The sequence below is a fragment of the Tachypleus tridentatus genome, chromosome 13 (genome assembly GCF_004210375.1).
Source record: "Tachypleus tridentatus isolate NWPU-2018 chromosome 13, ASM421037v1, whole genome shotgun sequence".
NCBI lineage: Eukaryota > Metazoa > Arthropoda > Merostomata > Xiphosura > Limulidae > Tachypleus > Tachypleus tridentatus.
Genome location: NC_134837.1, coordinates 35,876,442 through 35,901,043, shown reverse-complemented (window position 1 = coordinate 35,901,043; position 24,602 = coordinate 35,876,442). Strand labels below are relative to the sequence as shown.

Here is a 24,602-nt window from a genome sequence, read left to right as displayed (position 1 = left end):
ACAACTTCTATCTGATTCTTATGAAAACAAGACAGCTAAATTCCAATAGCAGGTTTTATCTGGAAAAGCATGTTTCACATTGCTCACTCCAAGTGAACTGCCAACTGGTACGAAGCCGAGCCTTGAATTCAAGGCCATAGTCCATGTATGTAACAGACATGGCAATGATAACACCAGAGCAGATAGACTTAGCTGCATTGTCAGCAAGCTCATTTGCGTAAATACCAACATGGCCTGGTATCCAGATAAACTGGATAGAAGTATATGATAAAGAGAAGTGGGTCAGTTGGTTTCGAATATCAACAAGAAAAGGTGAGAACTAACACAAAGTGATTCCAGGGCTAGTAGAGAGCTAAGTGAGTCAGTATAAATGATACAGTTCACGTAGTACTGCAGAGTTTCTATGTGATCTGGGGCAAGAGAAATGGCATACAATTTGTCAGTGAACACACAAAAAGCAGACGGAGTTGTGATTGCAACCACAGAATCACAACAAACCATGGTAGAGTCCATAGAGTAAAGTGATTTCAAACTATCCTTATATATGTATATATGGGAATGGAAGGGTGGTTTGAAAGATGTTTGGCAAATAGAAGAGTATTTCTGATCAGGAATATCTGCCTTCTTTAGATGACTGAAAGAAAGGTCACACTTGGGGATGGTAATAAGCCATGGTGGGGATGAGCTGATCTATGGAGACAGCAATGTCATCCAAGGACAGACCCAATTCAGCCAAATGTGCCTAGCTGTGATGGCCAAAAGGAACAATGGCAAATCATTAGATGGTCTCTATTCTGAAAAATCATGGCCCACTGAGGAAGAAAGACACAATCTTAGGTGGGATGCTGTGGTAAGGATTGAAGTTTTAAAGCATACAGTACAGAAGTTGCAAATAGCAGAGGTTCATGAGGCTCAGTGTACACACTCTGGATTGGAGAAGGGTGGAAAGCCCCCGTGCAGAGCTAAAGCTCCAGATGGTGGATGGGATCCAACATCTTCAAGGCTGAGATTCTGGCAGAGCCATAGACCAGAGACCTATAGTCCAGTTTTGCTCAATATAAGCCCCAAAAGCTTTGCCTTGTGGACCACAGGAAGCACAACTTTACCGGGACAGAGCTCAAGATTGGGGTGAATACCCCATTGGTGGCAAAAGCTCATGCAGACAGTTTTAGAGAGAGAAAGGATAAAACTGTTTGCTATGGTACACTTTAGTGAAACTTGAGGGCAGTTTGTAACTGCCGTTCTATAACCTCATGCTCGACGACTGATGCAAGATATGGAAATCATCAACACTGAGTCCATTTGCAACTGTAGGGGTTCTTCTTTAATAGTAAAATGTCAAACATTAACTTTTTTTAAATGTATGCCATATACTTTTGCTACCCCAAGAAAGAAAACAAAATGTACTGTGTGTACATGTATATCATCAGTATGTGGTTAATTTAAATATTGTGTAAGAAATTAATTTTCTTTAGCTTCAAGTGACAAAATGTTAGGTGCTATTTCTAACAACTGGAATATATCTGAACTGTGTACACAGCCGAATTCAACATTATTTTGTTGGCAAAAACTAATTTGTCAACTTTTGGTATTTGATACATAAATTAGAATATTTATTTTTTAAACAAGAATATTGTACATTTTTCAGTAGTTGATCAAAGAAAAATTGAAACCCATACTCAAAGTATGTGTTAGGCTGTGTTCTTCATTAGGGCACTATGGTAATAAATTTTGAGAATTGTTATTTTTATAGACATCTTTTGTAGCTCATTATTTTATCTGCTTAGTATGCTTCAAGGAATTTGTTTGAAGTGAGGTACTTGTCCTCTGACCTGAAAGTTACAATGAATTTTATACATTTAAAGTGGATCATCGTTGTTGGAACATTCACGTGTTTCCAGAGAATGTTTAAGACTAAAAGTATGAAGTAGAAGTTGATAACATTTTTGTCCATCACAGTGTTTTGCTCTGCTATGACAAACTTTGTATAATCTCTTAAACATAGATAAGGTTGTTTCCAATGGAGTTGCTACTGGTGCATTTGTACTAAAGTCTTTGAGACCCTCAACCCTCCTCAGAAAAAAAAATCTATTGTGAAGTTGATCTCTAGAATGTGAGTGAATATGGCATAATTTATAAATGGTCTATGGTTGTACAATAGAGTTGGTCTCAAGAGTACGGTTTCAATCAATGACTTCAAATATTGTAAGTATTATCATTATTTTAACTTGCAGTATGTTTTTTATTCAGATACTGACTTTGATTTGGCACATAACAAAGTGTGAGTAATTATCACACACTAACTTAAGGAAATTCTATGTTCAATTTGCAAACAAGTCCTCAAATCTGTCATTACACCTGAATGTTGACTTTTATTTTTTACTAAGTGATTTGCATATACATAATAAATCTAAAATACCTGTATTAAAGTTTTTTTTCTTTATTTATAGGAGATATTATTCTTCAGTGGGAAATTGTTTTAAATGTAGTGGAAAGCTGACAAAGGTTTTACGTATATTATAAGTTTTAATAAAAACAAGCATTATATATATATATTTACAAAATGTAATTCAAATTAATTTATTCATATTAAAAATAATCTGGATTTTATTTTTGTGGACAGTTTTTAAAAGTTGGTTTAAGTTAAAAGGTATGTAACAATTTGGGTCCATAGAACATGCTTTAAAATCAGAAACATTAGTTGTAGTAATTGTTAACAAAATGAATGTGTCAGAAATTAGCATTGCAATGATTTTAAAAATAATTTATTAATGTAATCATCACATGAGGTAACTGAGTTAGAAATACCCATTAGTCACCACTCTACAACTAAGCTTACTTTCTATACCTTTTTGTTTAATTTTCTACTAGTTCTTTAACAATTGAATTTGATAATTAAACTTTTGTTACAACACCTTTGCAAAGGTTTTCTTGAAGTCAATAACTTTAATAATTTTACATTATGCAACACCCTTTTTCTTTATAAACATGTAGTGTATTGTGCATTAATGTAAACGTTTAAGAAATGTCAATGTATTGCTAATAACAGAAGTAGAACTAATTGGTCTGTATTTTATGAACAAATTGACCAGTTTTAATATATATCTTTTAATAATAGTGAATGTCACTTACTTGTCAACCAAGCCTGGCATGACCTGTTGGTTAAAGCACTTGATTTGCAATCAGTGGGTAGTGGAATCAAAACTTGTTGTTCTTTTAGCCATGGGGCCTTATAATGTGGTGGTTAATCCCACTCTTTGTTGGCTAAGAGTTGGTAATAGGTGAAGCCAACTGCTTGCCTTCCTTGTGATCAGTAGTTTGAAACTGGACCACCCCATTGTGGCTCAGCAATAAACCTAAAGGCTCATAATGTTATAAACTGAGCTTTGATAGCCATTATGAAGCTTTGTGTTTAACAACAAAACAAACAAAATTAGGAATGCCAATAATTAGTAGCTTTGTCTTAAAGGAACAAAAATGTGTCACTGTGCAAACTGCATTAATTCAGATAAAAGACCTGCAGCATGTAAAAAGAGTGGAAGGTAATATGATTTTAAGTTATATTGTATTTCACTGATCTCAACCATTACTTTAACATTGTAATCCGTAATTAATTTTATTATATTCAGGAGTAAAACCTGACAAAACTATGGAGTCAGACAAGCTTGAAAATTTAAAAGTTGAGCCTAAATGTTAAGTATGAATAAATTAAATGTGTTTTTATGTGTATACAGTATATACTATTCTTCAGTGTCAATTACCCACAAAACAAACTATAGAGAAGCTTTCTACTTGAAAGGTAACTTTCAAGTTTTGTCATGCCAGAACTCTGACTAATTGTTACTTGTATCTATCCATCTTTTTTGTCCCAAGGAAATTTACTACCTTTTATCACTAAATTAGATCAAACTATTGTAACTGTAGAACTAATTTTAGTCAATACACTGCAAGTTTCCATTGATAAACTGATTGAATGGTGTGGTTTTTTGTTTGTTTTTAAATAGTAAACTTACATCATTTTGTGCATTATTCTTGGCTGAATCTTACCCCATAAATTAATTCCTGTTTTCTGATGTCTTTTCAGCTCTTTGTTGTTCCCTTGATGTGGTTAGGCTTATACACTGATCCTAATGGTGTTATATCCTTAGTGTATTAAAAAACTTTAACAGTTTTAACTTTATTGGTTATGTTTCCTACTTACAACAGTTCTGTTTTTCTAACATAGCAGATTTTGTCTGCACTTCCTCCTAATATATATCCTTTCCAGTTTCATTTGAAACTTATTGTCTTATGGTTTACTTCCTCTGTTCGGTGTGATTAGTTGTAAAACTTTCAGTTTTTCTAGACTGTTTTCAGTGGGAGTTGAACATTTTAGAACTAATTAATATGATTATTCTATATATCTTCATCTTTGGAAGCAATTTTCCACCTTTCTTCACTACACTGAGGGTAAACTATTATAGCTGTAGAATCAGCTTTAATCAACATATTGCAAGAATTTCTTTCATAAACCCATGGACTTACAGATTTTCTCAAATAATGAGCTTTTTATCTCATTTGGAGCAGATGGAGTATTCTTCGGTGAACTTAGGAACATGTTAGGCTGATGTGACAATTTTCTTGATGTCTGACTAAATCTGTGTTGTTCACGTGTTTTGATTAGACTTTGTCTGCTAGGCTAAATGTACCTTCTTAGAGGAATTCATATTCCATAGAGGCTTTAATATACAATTCTTTGCGATATATATGTAAAAACGGCTCGTTTGTCACCGAAAGTAGAAACGTTGTTCACTCCTCTACGTAAAAAATGTTCTCAACCCAAACGAGCCGTTTTTACATATATTTTTCTCTACAAGTGGGTTTTCTCGACATCACTGATTTCTTTGCAATGTTTTTTTTTTCATGTAACACTTGAAACATATATTTTATTGTGATCTATATCTTACATTCTATTTAACTAGTTCTCTGGTCAATTCTCTCACTTCTTCTAGACAAGTGGTTCTCAACGTGGGCCACGTCATCTATCTAAGAGGCCACTAAATTCTGAGTGGGCTACCAAAACTTCAATGCCCGAATAAAATATTTAAAATTGAATCAAAGGTTCCTTTTTTCCGTATCCCCCACAGCTCAGAAGTCAAGTTACCAGATGTGACTAGTATTCAAGTAACAATCAAAATATTTGGCTGGAATCTGAATGTTTACGACTGATTTTCAAAACTATCGTTCTGTGGCCCGTCACTCCAACAATCTAGGGCCCAAGGAGAAATGCTACCGCACCATCTGACGAACTTTTCAGTTGATTCTCACCCCACATACTGTTAGAAAAGGAACGTAATTTACTCTAGATGTTCACTTTCAGACCCAAATTATTTTTAACAACAACTAAATGTGAAAACAGCTGTTTCTTGCGTCGCAAAGCAATATGTCTCAACAACAATCAGTCAAAAAACATTAAAAAACGAGAACAGTCAACCTCAAGATACTGTGTGTGTGTGTTTTTTTTTAAAGCAAAGCCATATCAGACTATCTGTTGAGCCCACCGAGGGGATTCAAACCCCTGATTTTAGCGTTGTAAATCCGGAGACATACCGCTGTACTAGTGAGGGGCGCTCAAGATACTCTTCATTAAATGACGAGAAAATAAATCAGTGGAACATCTATTGTGTGTACATTGTATACAAGTGTAGCCAATGGGTCAGAAAAGGAAATTTGATTATGTGCAAAAAATAATAATAATATTTGCGCGAAATTCAAAAACAATCACTGAAACCTAAGGTTTGAGAATTTTGTTTGTTTGTTTGGAAATTTCGCACAAAGCTACTCGAGGGCTATCTGTGCTAGCCGTCCCTAATTTAGCAGTGTAAGACTAGAGGGAAGGCAGCTAGTCATCACCACCCACCGCCAACTCTTGGGCTACTCTTTTACCAATGAAAAGTGGGATTGACCGTAACATTATAACGCCCCCACGGCTGGGAGGGCGAGCATGTTTGGCGCGAACCAGCGACCCTCAGATTACGAAGCGCACGCCTTACGCGCTAGGCCATGCCGGGCCCAAGGTTTGAGAATAAGAAGTGTTAATGAACGGCGAAAAACATGTAGTGCTGACTTCTTCAATTTTGTGGCAAAAGGGATAGAATATTTTTATCGTGCAGTAGATGAAAGTCAGGGGTGATTTTTATGTAAATAAGTTTATTTCACCCTTTCGAAAAGTATTATTTAATTTTTTTCATTTAAACTATCGTGCGTTTTGTAAAAAACAACAACAAACAAGGCCGTTAATCTGCACGATTGTTTTTTTTTTGTCATACCGTTAGGTGAGGCCCCTCGTACCGCTAATTTTAATATATTTTTTCCCCATGTTAACTCTAGATTCGTCAAGTTCTTTGGGACTGACACTATTCTTAAACATACGTTTGCCACATTATGTGAGATAAAATTAATACATTTTAGAAGAAAAAGTTATGCGAAGGAATTTTTTGAAGAACATAAACTATGCAAAGTCATAATTTTTTAGCTGCATCATACACACATTTTCCATTGATGTTGCAAACATATAAAGGAATAAAACATTATCATCATCTTTTCATTGAGTGGAAAAAAGGCACAAATCATTCTTCTCACAGCTCTTGTGGATGTTCAATATCACGTATAATATTATCTCGTAATTTTTCTTGAATGTTCCTTGTTAGGAAACGGCGCAAAGTTGAGGTATTTACGCAAGCACACAACCAGAGGTCTACGAGGGTTTTAGCGAATTCCCACTGCGTCATTGAGTTCATGGCTGTTTTGACGAAATTATTAACATATATTACGTGTGAATTAAAAATATTTCATATCGTGGTTTGCAAACAGCTCATCAACTTACTTTAATAATGTCTTCTACGGTTCTTCCCATTTTCACAATTCTCAGTTTATAAGCAAAATAATAAGAAGCTCAAAGACTAAATACAGTCAATACATGGTAAAAAAAATTCATTTGTATAAAATTCTATGGAGAGTAGAAAACAGAGTTAAAGAAAAATATGCTGGTGTTTTGACTGAAAAATAACTTAAGTCGTATAGACAGTGGATTGTATTGTAGTTAGCAATAGGGCTAATAAAGTCCTATTTTAGGAAGCATTTATAGAAATATTGAATACAAATAATATTTTCTCACTGCATAGATCGCTTGTAAGGTCTCTTTTAAATACTGTATACAATATTGGTCCTCTTTCTCAAGAAGGTGTGTGTGTATGTATGTTTTAGTTATAGCAAAGCCATATCAGGCCATTTGCTATGTTCACCGAGGGGAATGGGACCCCTGATTTTAGCATTATAAATACGTAGACTTACCGCTGTACTAGCGGGGGACTTCTCAAGAAGGACATTACGTTTTTGGAGAAGATTAAGAAAAAACTACTAGGATGATACCAGGAATGGATGGATTGCCCTGTGAGAAGAGATAAAATCTCTGTACTTGGTTCTTTGGAGAAGAGAAGAATTTGGGGGAATTTGAATGAAGCGTTTAAAATTATTAAGAGTGTTGATAATATAGAATCATCAAAGTTTTTGTGTTTAGTAGTCAAAACAATACAAAAAGCGAGCAAATATTTAAATTTTGGCAGCGTATTAGTCGTATGCAATTTAGACAGTATTACTTTTAAAACAGGCTGGTTAGCTTTAGAAATGAGCTGCCATCAGGAGTGGTGAAGACAGAAAATGTAACTGTTCAAGAAAATATTGGATGAATACTTGAATTGTAAGTGTTTGTTGTAGTTGAGAGCTGGAAGGGACATCCTGAGCTCCTTTTTTGTACTTTTGAAATTCTATGACTTTGTTTTATAATATTTTAAGTAAAAGTCTATAATTATTACCGAAGGTGAATTAAGTATTGGTTTAGGAGCTTTTGTAAGAAATATTTTGTACAGATTTGGAATTTTAGATGTTATGGACTTCTAATTGTTTTGCTTTAGAGGTTGTAGATTTCTAATTGTTTTGCACTTTATTCCACAAACAACACGGTATAATATAGTATATTCCTGAATTTAGTGACATATAAACAGCGCGACAAAACAATTCTTGTAGCGTCTAGAAGGCTCGGCAGGGCCAGGTGGTTAAGGCCCTCGACTCTTAATCTGAGGATTGCGGGTTCGGTCCCCGTCACACGAACATGCTCGCCTTTTCAGCCATGGAGCGTTATAATGTGACATTTAATTCCAATATTCGTTGGCAAAAGAGTAGCCCAAAAGTTGGCGGTGGATGGTGATGACTAGCTGTCTTCTTCTAGTATTATACTGTTAAATTAGGGATGGCTTGCGGCTGAAAAGGCGAGCATGTTTGGCGCGACGGGGATGCGAAGCGCGCGACCCTCAGATTACGAGTCGCACGCTTTAACACGCTTGGCCATGCCGGGCCCAATCAAAGAAACAAAATACTTTGAAAAGGTCATATGCGTATCACAACGTAAAGTAAGTTACATAAATAATCACGACAAATTTATAAACTGTATATTTTACCATTAGATGTCGCATGCGTTGAAAAATCGTAAGGCAGAGACCAGGTCAGCTGATTACAATATAACTCTAACTAAGTGTGTGCTATCTTTTGTCACGGTGTAAAGTAATTTATTATACTTTTTTATATTATTAACTGGCTCGACACTTGGAGAAGAAAACACAAAAAAAATATTATAAATCAGTTACCAAATATTATGTATGTATTTTCTAATTATATACTATTACTAGTATTACTATTAATTTGTTGTTGTCAGTTGTCACTTCACATAGTATTAATAATATTAAAATTATTATCGAAGACTTCATCAGAACCAGTATCACTCATTCAGTATTAATATTAGCACTACTAACACTGATTATTACTATTAGTATTTGTGGTAGTGGTATTGCTCAGACTTATGAGGGACGAATGCATTACTTTTTCAATCTCGTTTTTTCATAAACATTTCGCTTCAAGACTTCCAAAATTCATGCTGTATTTTAGCGTATAACTAGGTTCAGATTTTTTTTAGTTTTCAAAATTTTATAAGTATAGTATAAACAGTGAAGTTCTTTCACAATGCTGTTTATGATGGCAGTTTATGGGAATGTATACTATGTTACACATTACATGAACATAGTAAAATATGCCACGAAGTGCCCAAAATCCGAGAATTGTGGTCTTTCTAGTTAATGACAAGAAGCATCAAGTCACATATTTTAGGTACCCTGCTGGTACTGTGATAAGTCTACAGATTTATAATTCTAAAATTGGGGGTTCGATTTCCATCAGTGAACACATCAGATAGCCTGATGTGGCTTTGCTATAAGAAAATGCATATACACACACTCCTACGTATTTTAGTAAAAAGTTAGTGATGTAAGAGATCAGTCGTTTAAAAACTCTAATTTGCTAAGAAAATGCCTGGCATGGTCAGGTGGTTAATGCACTTGACTCTTAATCTGAGGGTCACAAGTTATATCCCTATTACACCAAACATGTTTGCTCTTTTAGTCATGGGGGCATTATAATGTTACAGTCAATCCCACTATTCATTGATAAAAGATAGTCCAAGAGTTGGCAGTGGGTGGTGATGACTAGCTGCCTTCCCTCTAGTCTGACACTGCTAAATTAGGGATGGCTAGCACAGATAGACCTTCTGTAAGCTTTGTGAGAAATTCAAAACAAATAAAAAAATTACTGAGAAAAACATCAAATATGTGTGGTTTTTTTTTTTACACTTCCATTATTGTATAACTTTTCCAGGATCACTGGTGGTCTACATGCCACAGATTAATAACTTTTGTTCTATAGAAGGATTTCCTGATTGATGAATTCTAATATGAAGTTGTAATATCTTTTGTAGCAGTATTTGATTTTATGCATGTTTTAAAGTCGAATGTTATTATGTATCTGAGAGCAGGTAAATGTAATTTTAAAGTAACTGTTTTAGCACTGTACATGTTGTTAATAATTTAAAATAACATGGAATGGCTTTGAAATTTACATTTTTAGGTAATTATCTTATTTCTTTTAATGCAATGTTTTTGAAGACCTGTAAAGTTCAAAATACACAAAAATTGAAAATATTACTTTGTTATAAATATTCATTAACACAAAATTCCACCCTTCAAGTTCTACATTCAGTAGCCCCCCAGTGGCATAGTGGTATGTCTGCAGACTTACACTGCTGAAAACTGGGTTTCGATACCTGTGGTGGGAAGAGCACACATAGCCTATTGTGTAGCTTTGTGCTTAATTCACACAAACCAAACCAATGTTCATGTTGTTAAGACTGAAAAACTAAAATTGCAATTGTGCTTTTCTTTCCATATTAATTAGTCTTTAAATACCAGCAAGTTTAATCATGATTTGAATCTGCCATTTACCAGTCTATCATATCTACTTGTAATTTGCAAGTATTTATTTAGATACAAACTGATCACTTTAAGAACAATAGCAAGTACATTTAGATTCTTTTGTTAAACAGGATTGGATTTACTTAATCCATTTTGAAGTTATTAAAATAACTTTATGAATACAATTTCTGGTCTAAATATTCCAAGGTGTGTAATATTATGTACAATATATTTAGTCTTGCCATATCAAGCAGAATTTCTAAGTGTCAAATGTTATAGGTATACAAATATTACTGTACCTGTGTATTGCATTAGCTGAACATACAAAGTAACAATAAGGATTATTTGATGAAATACAGATTTAAATTGGTTTTTGTGGCTTTTAGTAAATAAAAGTGGATTATGATTTGTCTAGGTGTACAATATTCACTGTACCAGTTAGGCTTTGTTATGTACATAGTATATGTACAATTACACATGTATAACTATTGGTCTTTTATGCAAATAAAACCTTCCTGAATGATATTGAAGAGATGCTAAAAATCCTGTCTCATATTAAAATATTTTATAGATTTACCTTTCATTAATTTTTTGACAATATTTTAGAAAAAGTTTTGTCAGCTTTGTTATAGTAAAAGAACTTTTACCATAACAAAGCTGACAAAACTTCTGATATTTACAGAGATTGATAAACACTTTTTCATACACAATCTATCAGATTTAGGCAAGCATTTAGAAACTTTATTTTTGCTGTCTTAAGTACACATACATGTATTAATTTAGCTTTGCTAGGTTAGGTGTAATTAAAAATTTTGCAAGAGAAAAAAAAAGAAAATATAGTTTCTTTATTTGCATATTTTTGTGTTAAGTTACTGACAAATATTTTATTTTTATGTGTATAAAAACTTTTGATCAAGTTTAAGCATATACATAAAATTAGTTGGAGAGAAATGTATTGGACTTATTCTGGGCTTTTAATTTTGAATAACAAAATATTTTAGTTAAGTCATTTAGTATATATTTTATTCAAGGAAGATATGAAAGAGGAAGAATGGCTTGCAAGTGATATTGACAATAAAAAGTTAATTTTTATCACAAACTTTTTTTACAGCACTTAACAGGTATGTTTATTTGTGAGCCATTCTTAAGCTATGAATAGTATGTTTTGTATTGTATATTAGATAATCTAATTTGATTATACTTCTTCATTTCATATATATTTTTTATGACTCATTATTAGAAAATTAAATATAAATTTACATTTATGTGCAAATTTGATTTGTACTTTGTTAAAAACCATGCACAGACAGACACACACACATTATTAAATAAACATCCTGTCAACTATGAAACAAAAAATAACTTTTGTTTTCATTGAATTTCAGTTTCAGCTCGTGTTCTTCTCCGAGTCTTTCAAAGTGCTATGAAAACTGGTTTTATCTGGTTTGACTATATAAACTTCTAAATTCACTCCACAGATGCTGAAAGAGGTCTTTTTTAGCAACATGTGGCTGAACTCTTGTGTATAAAGTGTGCCAAAAAAGGATTAACTTGCTTGTGTTTTAGTTCAGTCTGTGTAGGCAGTAGGATATAACAGTTTTTGAAGCGTGACCAGAAGAAATGTAAGAGCTATTTTAACATTGAAGACATCTTATCAAAAGTCCTATTTAACTGATGTCTGAGCAGGCACTATGCAGAAGTAACTGTCAGCTGTTGGTTCATGCTTTGGTCCAACTTTCTGTCAATAAACAGACTGCTTTAAGAAGATGGAAGAAAGGTGAGCTTTGATACTCCTAGTCCTGAAGTAGAATAGCTGTTGTTTCACTTTTGTTATGCTTATGACACTGATTTTTACTATCTATTTATACTAGAAGTAATATGAAAATGTGTGTATAAGTTAAAAAGCACATATTATTTTAAGTAAAATTGATTTTAATACCAGTTTTTTTTATTAACCAGGTAATATTGGCATTGTCAAATGGTGGGATTTATTTCTGCTTTAATAAATTTATGTCGTCCATGGTTAAAAGGTTTTATTTTATTCACAAGTTATTCTCTTGTTACCACAGGCCATTTCTTAACTTGTAAGAAGTTATGCATATTGTCGTGTTACATTATTTATAACTTGAAATGTATAACTTAATTCTAGGAATTATGTGAATTGTTTGGTATTTAGAGCTTAAAGATTTGCATACTTTAACCTAAATTGCTAATCATTTAGATGTGTGTCACATGTATTAACAAAATAAGCAGTTACTTTGGCAAAACTGCAGCTGTAAGATCACAATAGTGAGTTGATACACTGTACAATTCAACCAAGGTTTTATTTTCACATGATGCATTTACAAAATTAAATAGAAGGTAGTTTATTTTTAAACATACAAAAAAATGAAACTTTAAGACAGGTTCACTCACAGAAATAGACAAGTATAAATAAATTTAATTTTTATTTAAATTTGCCAAGTAAATATTTAAAAGTTTGGACTGAATATCTTCTGCTTGTAAATAAAAAAAAAAGTAGTAGTCTGTAGAAAATTGAAGACCATAAAAATATGCAACAAAGTACCCTCACCTATATTACTACAAGATCTTAAATCATAAAACTACATAACTGTACATAAACTTGTTTGATGTGGTTCACAGACCCTATGTTTGTACATGTACAATAATTTTACTCACCAGGATGTTCTTTGGTTCCATGATCACATTAAAAAAAAATTGAAAACAATTACTGGCTATAAAAAGTTTTAAAATGTCTATTGTTTTTTTCAGAAATTTTCAAAAGTTTCTTAACAGAAATAGTATAATTTTTGTATTTTGTGTTGTATGTGCTTACAATGATACTTAGTGATAATCTAATTTATGATACATTTCATCACACATGAGGTCAGTTCTAGCCAAAATTTATTCAAAGGCTGTGATCAGTCAGTCATAGCTCTTAGCAAGTCTGACAATGAGAAAGAAATTATACTTAGAGCTATAAGAATGATGGATAAATGAACTTAGTGACTCAAATGTTAGATAATTTGTCTTGGAGTTATTAATGGTGCTGAGAGGGAACATGTCTGTTTGGCATTAAAACTGTATTGATTTAAAATGTAGAAAACATAAACATAGTCTTTATGAATAGTTGTTATAGTGTGGTTTTACAGTTTATCCCCAAACACTTTCATGTAGTTTTATGTAAAAAATAAAATGATGTAGTTTGTGTACTTGTTCTGAATAATGAAACAAATAGTGGATGTTATTCTAAGGCAAGTAATATAATACATAAATATAAATTAATGCCACAGAAAGTCATGTTCTGCTCCAGAATTTCAGTTTTTTGCCTTAGAGGTTTTGCCACAGTAAATCCAGGGGATTTGAAGTAAAAATCTACTAATATTCACTCTACACTGTAGTATTTTTATATCAAATTGAATGCATTAATATTGTGAATTTACCAACAAACATCAAATTAATTAAACTTTAAGATTGTTTTCATTAGAATGTCAGTTGTTAACAAAATTTAAAGATATTGTTTAAAAGTCTTTAAATTTATCACTTATCAGTTACATTAGAAAAATGGACTAATCAGTTATTTGTTCACATCTCAGTATTTGAGATGTTCATAACATCAAATAATACATTGAGATTTTTTTTCTAATGATAAACAAACAAGAACAAGTGTCATGCCACATGTGAGTCATTTCATTTTTTTATATTGCTTAGATCAGGAGCTCACTAAGTATTGTTGTTGTACTTGATAATGCCTGATTAACCTGATAAAAAGTGTAACCATAGATGATTACTATATGTATCTGACAATAAACAAATTTTAAGAAAGGCATCTTTGTTATCTCATACAAATTGCTAAGGTCATTGACATTTCTAAATGCAAGCATCAGATACAAGAAAAGTATGGAAGAGTAGAGAGTGGTACTAAGAATATTTATTATTTGGTAATATCCCTTTTAAAACTGTGTGTGTAATTAACCATATGCACGTATTGGTCATATGTGAAAATGTTATACAGAAACAACTGGTTCTCTGAAACTTCATTGTTATTTTGAGCAATATGTTTTCTTGGTAAGGAGGTTTCCTGTCATTTGAATAAACTGTGATATTAAAACCAGTAAAAAATTTAAAAACATTACACTATTATATTTTTGAAATATGTACATATGATTTTCCTTTTTTTTTAGTTTTATGAAAACTGATTAACTGTTTTGAAATCTATGATGTGTATTTTAAGACATAAATGTACTTAGCTGTGTAAGTTGAAATGGGAAGTTTTTAATGTTTGTTCTGTCTATAACATAAGGAATAATGTCAGTTATTGAAAGATCAGTAAGAGTTGCTGTTGTTATAAAAATATATTTGAAAGTTTTGCCATTGGTTGTTTTACATAAATATTGCTTATGGATGTATCTGCCACACTTTCTGCACTTTATAGCAGTAATTATTAATTTTTAGACAGTTATTATTCTTGATGCAAAACCAGCATTATTTGATCCATTGATATTGTGTTTTGTTATTTGAACTTTGAACACTCATAATTTATTGTAAACCAAAAAGAAAAAGTTATATTACGTAGATAGAAATGTATTGGTTACTAGATGTTGGATGCTAAATGTGGGTTCCTAAGCAGTTTTTTAAATTATAAGTGAAATGATGTTGCTCAGATTTCATCATTGTTTTGTCTAAGTAAACTTGATTAGTTTCTATTAATCTGGACACCACTGATACATGTATATGTTGTTAGGAATGTATTTTTCCTAACATGTAAATATCTTGTTGTCAGAGCATGACAAGTATTCTCCTTCCTTTAATATTTTAATAAGGTTTAATAACAGTTTGCATCCTTTAACATAATAAACCTTTGTTAAATGCATACTATGTATTGTTGTTACATGTAATTATAAGAAAAGTGCACCATACAAAAATATATAGCACTGCATAAGAATTAATACTGAAACATCATGTTTTGTAGTTTAGAAGTTCTATTAGGACTGTCGTAGATACAGAAAATTAAATTTAAAAATAAAGATATGTTTGTCAATATTTATCAAGTGACCTATTTTTTATTGTTTAATCATACACGTCTCAAACAGATTTGACTTTCAAATAGTGAAGTTAAAATGTATTTAACTATGTTTACTTATGATCACATTAATATTCAGACTTGTATATTGTACTCTAGCACTGATAAAGTCGGGTACAAATCTAGGCCATTTAGTCATATTTTACATTTATAACATTGGTCACAGTTTCTCCATTGTAGTATATTTGATCTAATTTTAAGATGAAAAATTACCTTATATCTGTTATAATTAATAATTATGTGCAATACATATAGGCCAGATTATCATACACCTATCACTTAAATGAGAACTTTATGTGTCTGGAATATTCATGCCTCATTTTTGTTTGATATACATTTATGTATATGTGCGTGTATGCTCTTGCTTCTTATAATTTTGAATACTGTATGTTTATCAATGTAGGTAACATGACACACTAGCACTTGTATCTTTGAAAGGTAAGAATTGATATCTTGGATTGAGCAAGTAACAAAAAATACTGCTTGTGTTTGCTTAAAGCATATTGAATAACACTAATTATTTACTTCAAGCATGTGATGCTAATAATACATATGTTGTAGGAATTTGTGTCAGAACAGTGGTATAGGTTATGTAGTTAAAAGCATGTTCAATTGTTTTTTACTAACCTTTTAAAAATGAGTGGTATAATTTATTTAAATACTATTAAAATTTACTGAAATAGAAAATAGTGTTAATACAATTTCATCTGTCATACATGTATTTTTTTCCTTTTTGCATTTGTACATATCCTTTCCTAGTCATTGAACAGCCAATTAATGTTTATAAGGACAAACCCCATAGTGCAAAAGATAACTTGGGCTTAGTTTTGCCCTTTCCTTTTCAGTGCTTACCTTTAGGTAAGTAAACTGATGTGGAAATTTCAAAGGTCTGTAAGTGCAAAACAAACTAATTATATAGTTTTGTATGTTTAATATGTATAAACTTTTGCTTATATTGTTTGGGACAAAATGTTCTTTTAAATTTTGAAATAGATACATACGTATTGACAAGTTGTCATATTGAAAGTATTTCATTTTTTTGAAACAGATCTTAGTTAATTGTATAGATTAGGACTAAAAGTGTAACTTATAAATTAACAAAGTCAATATTGTATACCAGACCAAGAGTTTTTAAAGTAATTAAGCAATACATAGGAAAAACTAAAAATTTGCTGTGAGTAGAGTGCTTTGAATCACCGTGTGGGTATTCTATACATTAATAGTGTTATCAGCTCTTATTGTTACTACCTGATCATTTTTATCTGGCTTTCTTATAAAATAGGGTTAGTGCATATGCATCAAAAATATTATTGACAAACAATTTAAAACCATGTTTTCATTTGAAGCAAGGCTATGGCAGTATATAATATAATTTTACTTGTTTTATAATATCACATTTCTTATTTCTGTGTCTGATAAAAATTACAGATTCAGGCATATCTTGTTTTATGTCTGAACAGACACGTGAATTTATGTAGAATGTAGAGTATATGTGTAATATTAAATGTGCGCGTGTGTGAGTGTGTATACATACATACATATGTGTGTGTTCATATATAAAGTACAATGTATCTCCAAATTTTCTATCTCTAGTAACATCATATTTTTCTACAACCATCATGCTAAAAGATCTTATTAAAATAAAAGCATAAAAGATTAATATGTAATCTAAATTCTTTAAAAAAAGATTCTTAAGGAAATGCATTTTATGAGATGATATAGTAGACATGTATAGACTTCATATCTGAATGTTCTGTGATTGCAAATAAGCTGATGTTATCAAGTACTTTACGTATTGAAACAAATTGAGACATTTTATGCCTGCAACATAATCATATGAAGTTATGATAATACATCCATGTCTACCTTTGCATGCTTTTTGGTGCATACTAATAATGAAAAAGGGTAATGAGAATTTGGTATTTTAATCTGCATGTAAATGTAATGTGAAAATTTGATGTGTATTGTACGTAATCTATGAATGTGGGTTTTATATTACTTGTTCCTCTATAAATAAATAATTATTGTAATGTTTTGTGTTTGTGTTATTGATATCAAGTACTAACATACATATATACAGTAAGTGTGTGTTTGCTAAAAGCAGTGATTTTGATTTTGTTTTGTGCCTGTTTGTACCATTGTGCATGTAGTGCAAATGAGGAGTTATCACCAGTGCACGAGTGTGTAACGAAGCTGCAAGCTCTGCTGCAGAGAGGGTCTATTAGTAGTTCTTCTCTCACTTCCTTAGATGCTGTGAAATCCCTTTCAGAGAAGCTTCTAAACCTCATCAAAGGACAAGGTGAGAACTTGTCTGTGTAGCCATCTTTCATACCCACGTGTAGTGTAAGAAAGTGTTTATAAAAATAGCTATAGTAACAGTTGTGCATTGTTAAATATCTTCATTTTTAGCTCTTGGATAATTGCTCGGAATTAGGTTGGCTTATCGTATTATAGCTAACTGAACATTTTCTGTGTGTTTAAAAGTTTTGTTTTAGCCAGGTTGGTAGTAATGTATGAATGTTATATTGAATCCAGTACATACAAGTGTACTGTGTATGCTCTCTTGTAAAAGTATAAGCTGGTAAAAATACCTGTTGAAGAATTAATGATAATCTTGTATCTTTCAAACACACATTTGATGTTTATGAGGAAAATACTGCCAGTGAACAGTCATTGTTAGACTAGGATTTCTAGTTCTTTCTAGGATTGACACACTTAACTGAATTATCTACATAAACTATTTTATGTGTGATCTGTGATTTTTTTATAATTTCATACATTACATATACAAGTCTATATTTTTTAAATAATTTAAGTATAAAATATGTTTATTTTTTGTTAATAAATCTAATCTGTGTTTTTAATATATAAATGCTTTCCTTTTTTATGTGCACAAGGAAAGCAAAGGAAACAAATTTTATCTAGAAACTAGCTGTGAATGAATTCAAAATGTTAATTCTGTTAGAAGATGTGTTTATATGTTATTTGTCAAAGTGGCAGTTTCTGGCTCTTGTAGTGGGTTTTTTATGTTGCCCATTAGGTACAGGTAGAAAGTTACCATACCACGTGTCACTAATACATCTCTTGTGTTTAGAGGAATCGTATGCATGAGTACATATAAATTTTTAATTTCTGTCTTATACAAACATATATATAAACAAACAAGTAAAAAACTAGCAAAAATTAAAGTCATCCTTGCATACAAGTCTAACAAAGACTATTATTTTGCAAAGTGCAAGTTTGTCCAAACCATCTAAAAATTACTATGATAATGTGCTTATTATATTCTAGTCCTTAACTTTCATTTTCAGTTCATGAAATATATTGGGCATAACAACAACTCCAATGTTCTCAAAACACTTCAAGTGTTTTTACTGTACATAGAAAAGTTGTCATGAAAGGTCTAATTTACATGCATGAAATGTATCTCTTTAAATTGTCTTATAAAAGCATTTTATTTCAGATGTTTTAGTGCACAGGTAAAAGTTGTCATAAAACATGCTGTTCCAAACATTTGAATATGTTTATAAGTAGTGTAGGGAAAACAGCTGTTTTTGCTCTGTAGGTGAAAGTTGTCATTAAGAAATGTTATCCCTGATTCTTACATATGCTTCTCTTATTATATTGTGTACAATAAGAACATTTGATCTCAGATGTTTTAACTGTGCAGGTGAAAGTTGTCATTAAGAAATATCATTCCTGATACTTACATATGCTTCTCTTATTATATTGTGTACAGTAAGAACATTTGATCTCAGATGTTTTAACTGTGCAGGTGAAAGTTGTCATTAAGAAATGTCATCCCTGATACTTACATATGCTTCTCTTATTATATTGTGTACAGTAAGAACATTTGATCTCAGATGTTTTAACTGTGCAGGTGAAAGTTGTCATTAAGAAATGTCATCCCTGATACTTACATATGCTTCTCTTATTATATTGTGTACAGTAAGAACATTTGATCTCAGATGTTTTAACTGTGCAGGTGAAAGTTGTTATTAGACAAAATTAATTTCCATTATTAGCATGCACCCAATAATTTCTCTAGTAAAAATGTGTGCAGTTTTATAGGGTGAAGGATTATCATGTCTAAATGTAATATTTGCATATAATATGAACAGGAAATGGTATTTAAAAACCTAAGACAGAGTGAATACAAAGTTTATTTTTTTTAGACAATCTGGGTGTCTTGAAGTTCTTTAACAAAGAATATCTGTTATTGTTCACATCATGTGTACACAAGGGCTTTATGCACAACCTAATTTATTAGGTGTGGGATCTAAAAGTGACTTAATTGTTTTTTGTTTAGTTTTTGACTTGTTTTGGAGACATGCTTTTCAGAATTTGAGGTGTTAAATATCTCTTGTCTTTCGTCCATTTTAGTGCTGTTAAGTTTGGCTCTGGAGCTGTTTTATTCATTTATATAAATAATGAATTGCCCTCTGAGCAATGTGTTATGACGTCAGATGTTTAAAAATGACAGAAATTGGTATTGGTATTCATGTTGTTTTTTTGCTCAGGATATTAGAGTAACACAGAAAGACACTAGGACTCGCACTATTCTGTGTTCTAAACATATATGTTGACTTTGTCAAGAGCACCATGACCAATATTATTGTAATATTAAGATTTATTTCTTAATCTGAAAAAAGTCAAAGAACTAGATTAAGTACAAGATTAAGTTTGTTTAGTTATAGCCATAAACATAGACTAAAGTTACAAAAGATATTTAATATTATATTGAATTAAAAATTTTTCTGCAATATATTTGTTTTAATTCAGCATTTCCTTAATCTTCTCCTACCTCAGATTAATGAATTTTAGAGTACTACTTGCTGAACAGTGCATATATTTAACATTAATAGCATATTAATGTGAAAAGAATAGTAATTCTACACTTGTCGTTATTTGTTTATGGTGGGATTAACCTTTTCACAGATGTGCCTTTTTTTTTCCTTCTGTTTTGAATTAATGAACTATTTAGTTAAGTAGACACATACTATGGTGGTGATTGCTTACGTCACAATGTTAGTTTTATCATTTTTGTTTATAAGCTATTTTAGTGGTGTCTTGATAAGTTATTTATACCTACTGGATGTGAGGGGTCAAGCTTCCAGTTGGAGTGACAGTGAGCCTCTTTGTTATTACATGTGCAAAGAGGTAATATATATACATACCCACACATAGCAGGAGTGATTCACTCTTCCAGTTAAGAGAAACTAGGCATTAAAGAGTGCAGGTAACATAAATCCCAGTAGTTTATAGATTCATAATTCATCCTTTATTTTTTATCACTTCTTCTATTTCACATATCATAAAGCTATAATTCCCTTATCCTGTGCATCTCACTTCCTTTCCTTAAAATAGTAAGCTCTGTACATGTGTAATCAGTTAGTGAACGAGAGTTAAGAAAAATTAAGATATTTCTGTAGCATGTTATAAAATAAAGTTTAAATATTTTGTATGATAGATTCAATTTTGATAATTTTCTTTAAGTTAACTTTTGTTCTTAAACAAATTATTTTTTTTTGTATTCAGACTGGTGAAATATTTAAGTTGTTAAGATGAAAATAGTATATTTGTAATTATCTAGATTTACTTATTGATAAAATTGATGAGGTTTTACTTTTAACATTAAATTTTCTGCTACAAAACTGCTAATTGTTTTTGTTAAAATAAATGAACATTATGTAAACCAGGGGGTTGCGATGCCTTGGCAGGGGGGTCGCAAAGCCTTGGCAGGGCAGTCGCGTAGCCTTGTTAGAAGTAGCTTGGGATAATATTAATTTTATTTCATAAATTACATTTTCAAGTCGCGAGTGCCAAAAGGTTGGGAACCCCTGATGTAAACAATCATTATTTATGTCACAAGCAATACATTTTTCTAAAAGTATGTTTTTTTATTTTTCAAAGTAATGTCTTTTAGTCACAGTTTTCATAACTTAGAATTAATTGTATTAAAGGTGAAGAAACTATGAAGCTAGTTATATTTGTTAATATTGATGTATGAAACATTGTTATTTTCATCAATAAATTTAGCAAAGGTGAGGATACGTAAGTAAGATATAGGTGTGCAAGGTATTAATTTGAAGAAAGTGTTTTCTTTTTTGAATGTTAGCTATGAAACAAAATCTTTTTTTGTTGCTGTTTTTATCTGACTTGGATTAAAACAAAATATTTGGGAGAGAAGGGCATTAATAAGACATATGAGAGAATGTAATGTTCATATCTGAGGTTTTTTAACATTACAGGATATTGTGGTATAAAATAATTTATTATGAAATATTATGTTGTAATTGTATAAATAGAACAGTAAAAAAGTAGGCTTTGACAGCTGTTTTGGTAAATTTTTTTATTATAAGTAGTAAAGGTAGACAGATATCTAGTATCTATATATAGAACTGGTAATTAGTGACCTTGTATTTTGCCTTAACATTGCTAGTTACTTTTAGTATATTAGGTAGAAACTGGCTGCCTTCCTAATAACATTTACATTGTTACAGAATTTAGCAGTATTGTGCTGATATTAAAACAGTTGTCAGGTGCTACTAGTGTGTAATAGTTGCATCATACTACATGTAATCAAGTTGTTTCAAGAAGTTAAGGAATTTGAACTTGTTGCTTAAGTAACATTTGAGTCATAAAACATTACTGCATATTTTAAATATGCATTTATATTTAACTACAGTTTTGGTAGGTTCTGTTGTATTGCCAAAAATTATTTAACCAATAACTATCCCTTTGTAAATGTGTAAGATTGTAATGTCAGGGAATGAATATTTTTTTAACTTGAAGTAAAAGGTTGCAATGTTTTTAAATATGTGAAAAAGGAATTCAGCTTACAGTACAGCAGTTAAAAAGATTGTTGATTTTCAAAGCATTAACTTGGAAAACTTGGTGAGTACATTTGTAACTCTTGTGGTCTTAATACATAAGTGATGATGTCATAAAAATGCACAATGATGTATTTTGAGACAAGATATGCTTAAAATGAAAAATAATGTGAAAAATGACTTATAGGACAAAATTAGTGGTACATTTTATTTTTGAACTAAATTTTTTACATTATTTTTATTTCATATATCTTTATTAAAGTTTTTATTTGTTCTTCTATTGTTTTATTTGACATTTTTATTTAATAATGTTTTTACTTATCTTACATGTAATAGAAATACAACACCTAATATTTTACAACTTACTTGTAGAAGTAGTGTTACTATCCATTGTATTCTTGTCATTTAACACATTTTTGTATGCATAAAAATGTACAAGGTAAGTTTTTGCAATATATTTTACATTTGTGTTTAAATAATACTCAGTTTCTGATGCATTAATCTTTTTTTGAAATAAATGTATAATGAGTTTTTTTGTTAATAAAAGAGTCCATAAAACCTTAATAAATTCATGAAAAGAAAAATTCTTGTTAATGAAGAAAATGAAAAGTTATTACACATGTAAATATATTTTTGTTTTTATATGCATTTGTGGAACATTTGTTATTAGAGAGACCAAGAAGGCTTTCATTTCTTTATCATGTGGAGTCATTCCTGCACTAACAAGTATTCTACAGGTGAGAAAACTTACTGTTGTCTAATATGTTTTATTTCATTTAATTTTGTGTAAAGTCTACAATGGGCCAATTGTGATGTAGTGTTTAACATGTTTTACTGTAAATTTGAAGATCCATCACTTGTTTGTTGTGCAACAAAAGTGTGGTATGCACTTTTGGACTGTGGGTGCATTACAAGAGTGAAAATCAGTTTTCATCATTCAATATGGGTAGCCCAAAAGTTGGCATTGGGTGCTGTCATAGTAGTAGCTAGCTATGAAGTCACTGAGATCCAAACTTTGGTAAAATTTGAAATTATATGTAAGTTGCTATTTAATTTTACCCCAAAACACTGTTGAATAACTCGTATGGAAAAGGTTTTCAACATCAAGGCTGATCATATGTGCTCATTGGTGTTTGATTCTTGGGTAAATTTTTAACTAGCCACAGCCATTTACACTGTTTCACTTACTGCTTTTCTTCCTGTCCGTAAGCTCGAAATCAGGTATATGTAATAGAGATAGTCCTTGAGTAATCTAGTCAAATATCTAATCAAACAAGTCTACAGTAATATTGAAGTTTCTAAACAATTGAAAAATGAAAACAAGAGATGTATGTGAACTTGTACTTTACCCTAAGAGCTCTGTTAACTAAATATGTGCTTGAACAGAGCCAGACTACCAGTTCTATAAAACAATAATTGCATATTGTTCGATGAAGAATAACATATTTAACCACTTCATTGTAAAATGAGTTAATACAAAATTATCTGTTTTTTGCTGATTTAATGTCATAGATTAGTTAATATCTATACTATTGGGTACCTGTAAAAACTTTTTCCATTTTAAGTTCCAAGGGAAGAAAAGAAAAAGTTGGAGTTACTATTTTCTAAACAGGGATATAAGCTTATAGCTTATTTTAAGTGTATGTTTTTACTATGTTGGATTAAACTCTTGTTTCTTGGTATGTGCTTGTTTTTGTTCCTGTTCATAGTATTGTTTTACAGTTAAAACTAAATATAAAAATAAGTAAACTTTTTGCTTCTTGCTTAAAGTATGTTTAACCAAATCTTAGTAATATCTTGCATAATGTAAAAGATGAAAAAATAGCTTTTCCACCATTTATATTACACAGCATCTACTTTGATTTAGAAAATGCAAAGACAGAAGGAAATGAATAGTTTACTAGCTAGATAGATTCATATACATGATATTAATGTATTTATGCATAGAATAGGTAATGGATAAGCAAATAGGTGAATAAAACAATTTTATTTCAATTTCTTTTGAGCTATGAATCTCTGAGAACTATTGACATAAGCATGTGTTTCCTTACATAATTGAAATAAAATACTGTGATTTTCAAGATTTTTACAAAGGCTATCATTTAAAAGAATGTTAGCATTTTGGTCTATTTTTAACTGTCAGAAGCTTTGTGCACATTCAGCAGAACATATCTTCCAAGAACTTGGATGGGGATTTGTGTACTAAAAGAAACATTATTTGGCGATGATCCAAAACAAAATTATCTTTAAAAACAGAAGATGGTAATGGTTGTTGTGGTTGGTTTTGTTTTATGCCTGCACGTGGAATGTATTTCATGATTACTCTCAAGAGAAATGCACATAAGTAATTTG

At 31.0% G+C, this 24,602-nt stretch overlaps 1 protein-coding gene and 1 long non-coding RNA gene across 7 annotated transcripts in view; both read left to right on the top strand.

The window, feature by feature from the left end:
• The first annotated feature begins 8,525 nt into the window (after positions 1-8,525).
• LOC143239236 (uncharacterized) lies at positions 8,526-17,752 on the top strand. Of its 2 annotated transcripts, none has more exons than XR_013021072.1 (3): positions 8,526-8,691; positions 11,720-12,111; positions 17,568-17,752. It is a non-coding gene; the product is annotated as an uncharacterized LOC143239236 (long non-coding RNA). The 2 variants fall into 2 exon arrangements; XR_013021073.1 differs by having other exon boundaries at positions 17,666-17,751.
• Positions 17,753-22,831: 5,079 nt separating this feature from the next.
• Positions 22,832-24,602, top strand: part of LOC143239234 (cytosolic carboxypeptidase 1-like) — a 53,619-nt gene continuing 51,848 nt past the window's right edge. For all 5 annotated transcript variants that reach the window (XM_076480145.1, XM_076480144.1, XM_076480141.1 and 2 more), the window contains exon 1: positions 22,832-22,987. In XM_076480145.1, the coding sequence (XP_076336260.1) occupies positions 22,844-22,987 (144 nt within the window). In that variant the 5' untranslated portion in view covers positions 22,832-22,843. The remainder of the gene's footprint in view (positions 22,988-24,602) is intronic.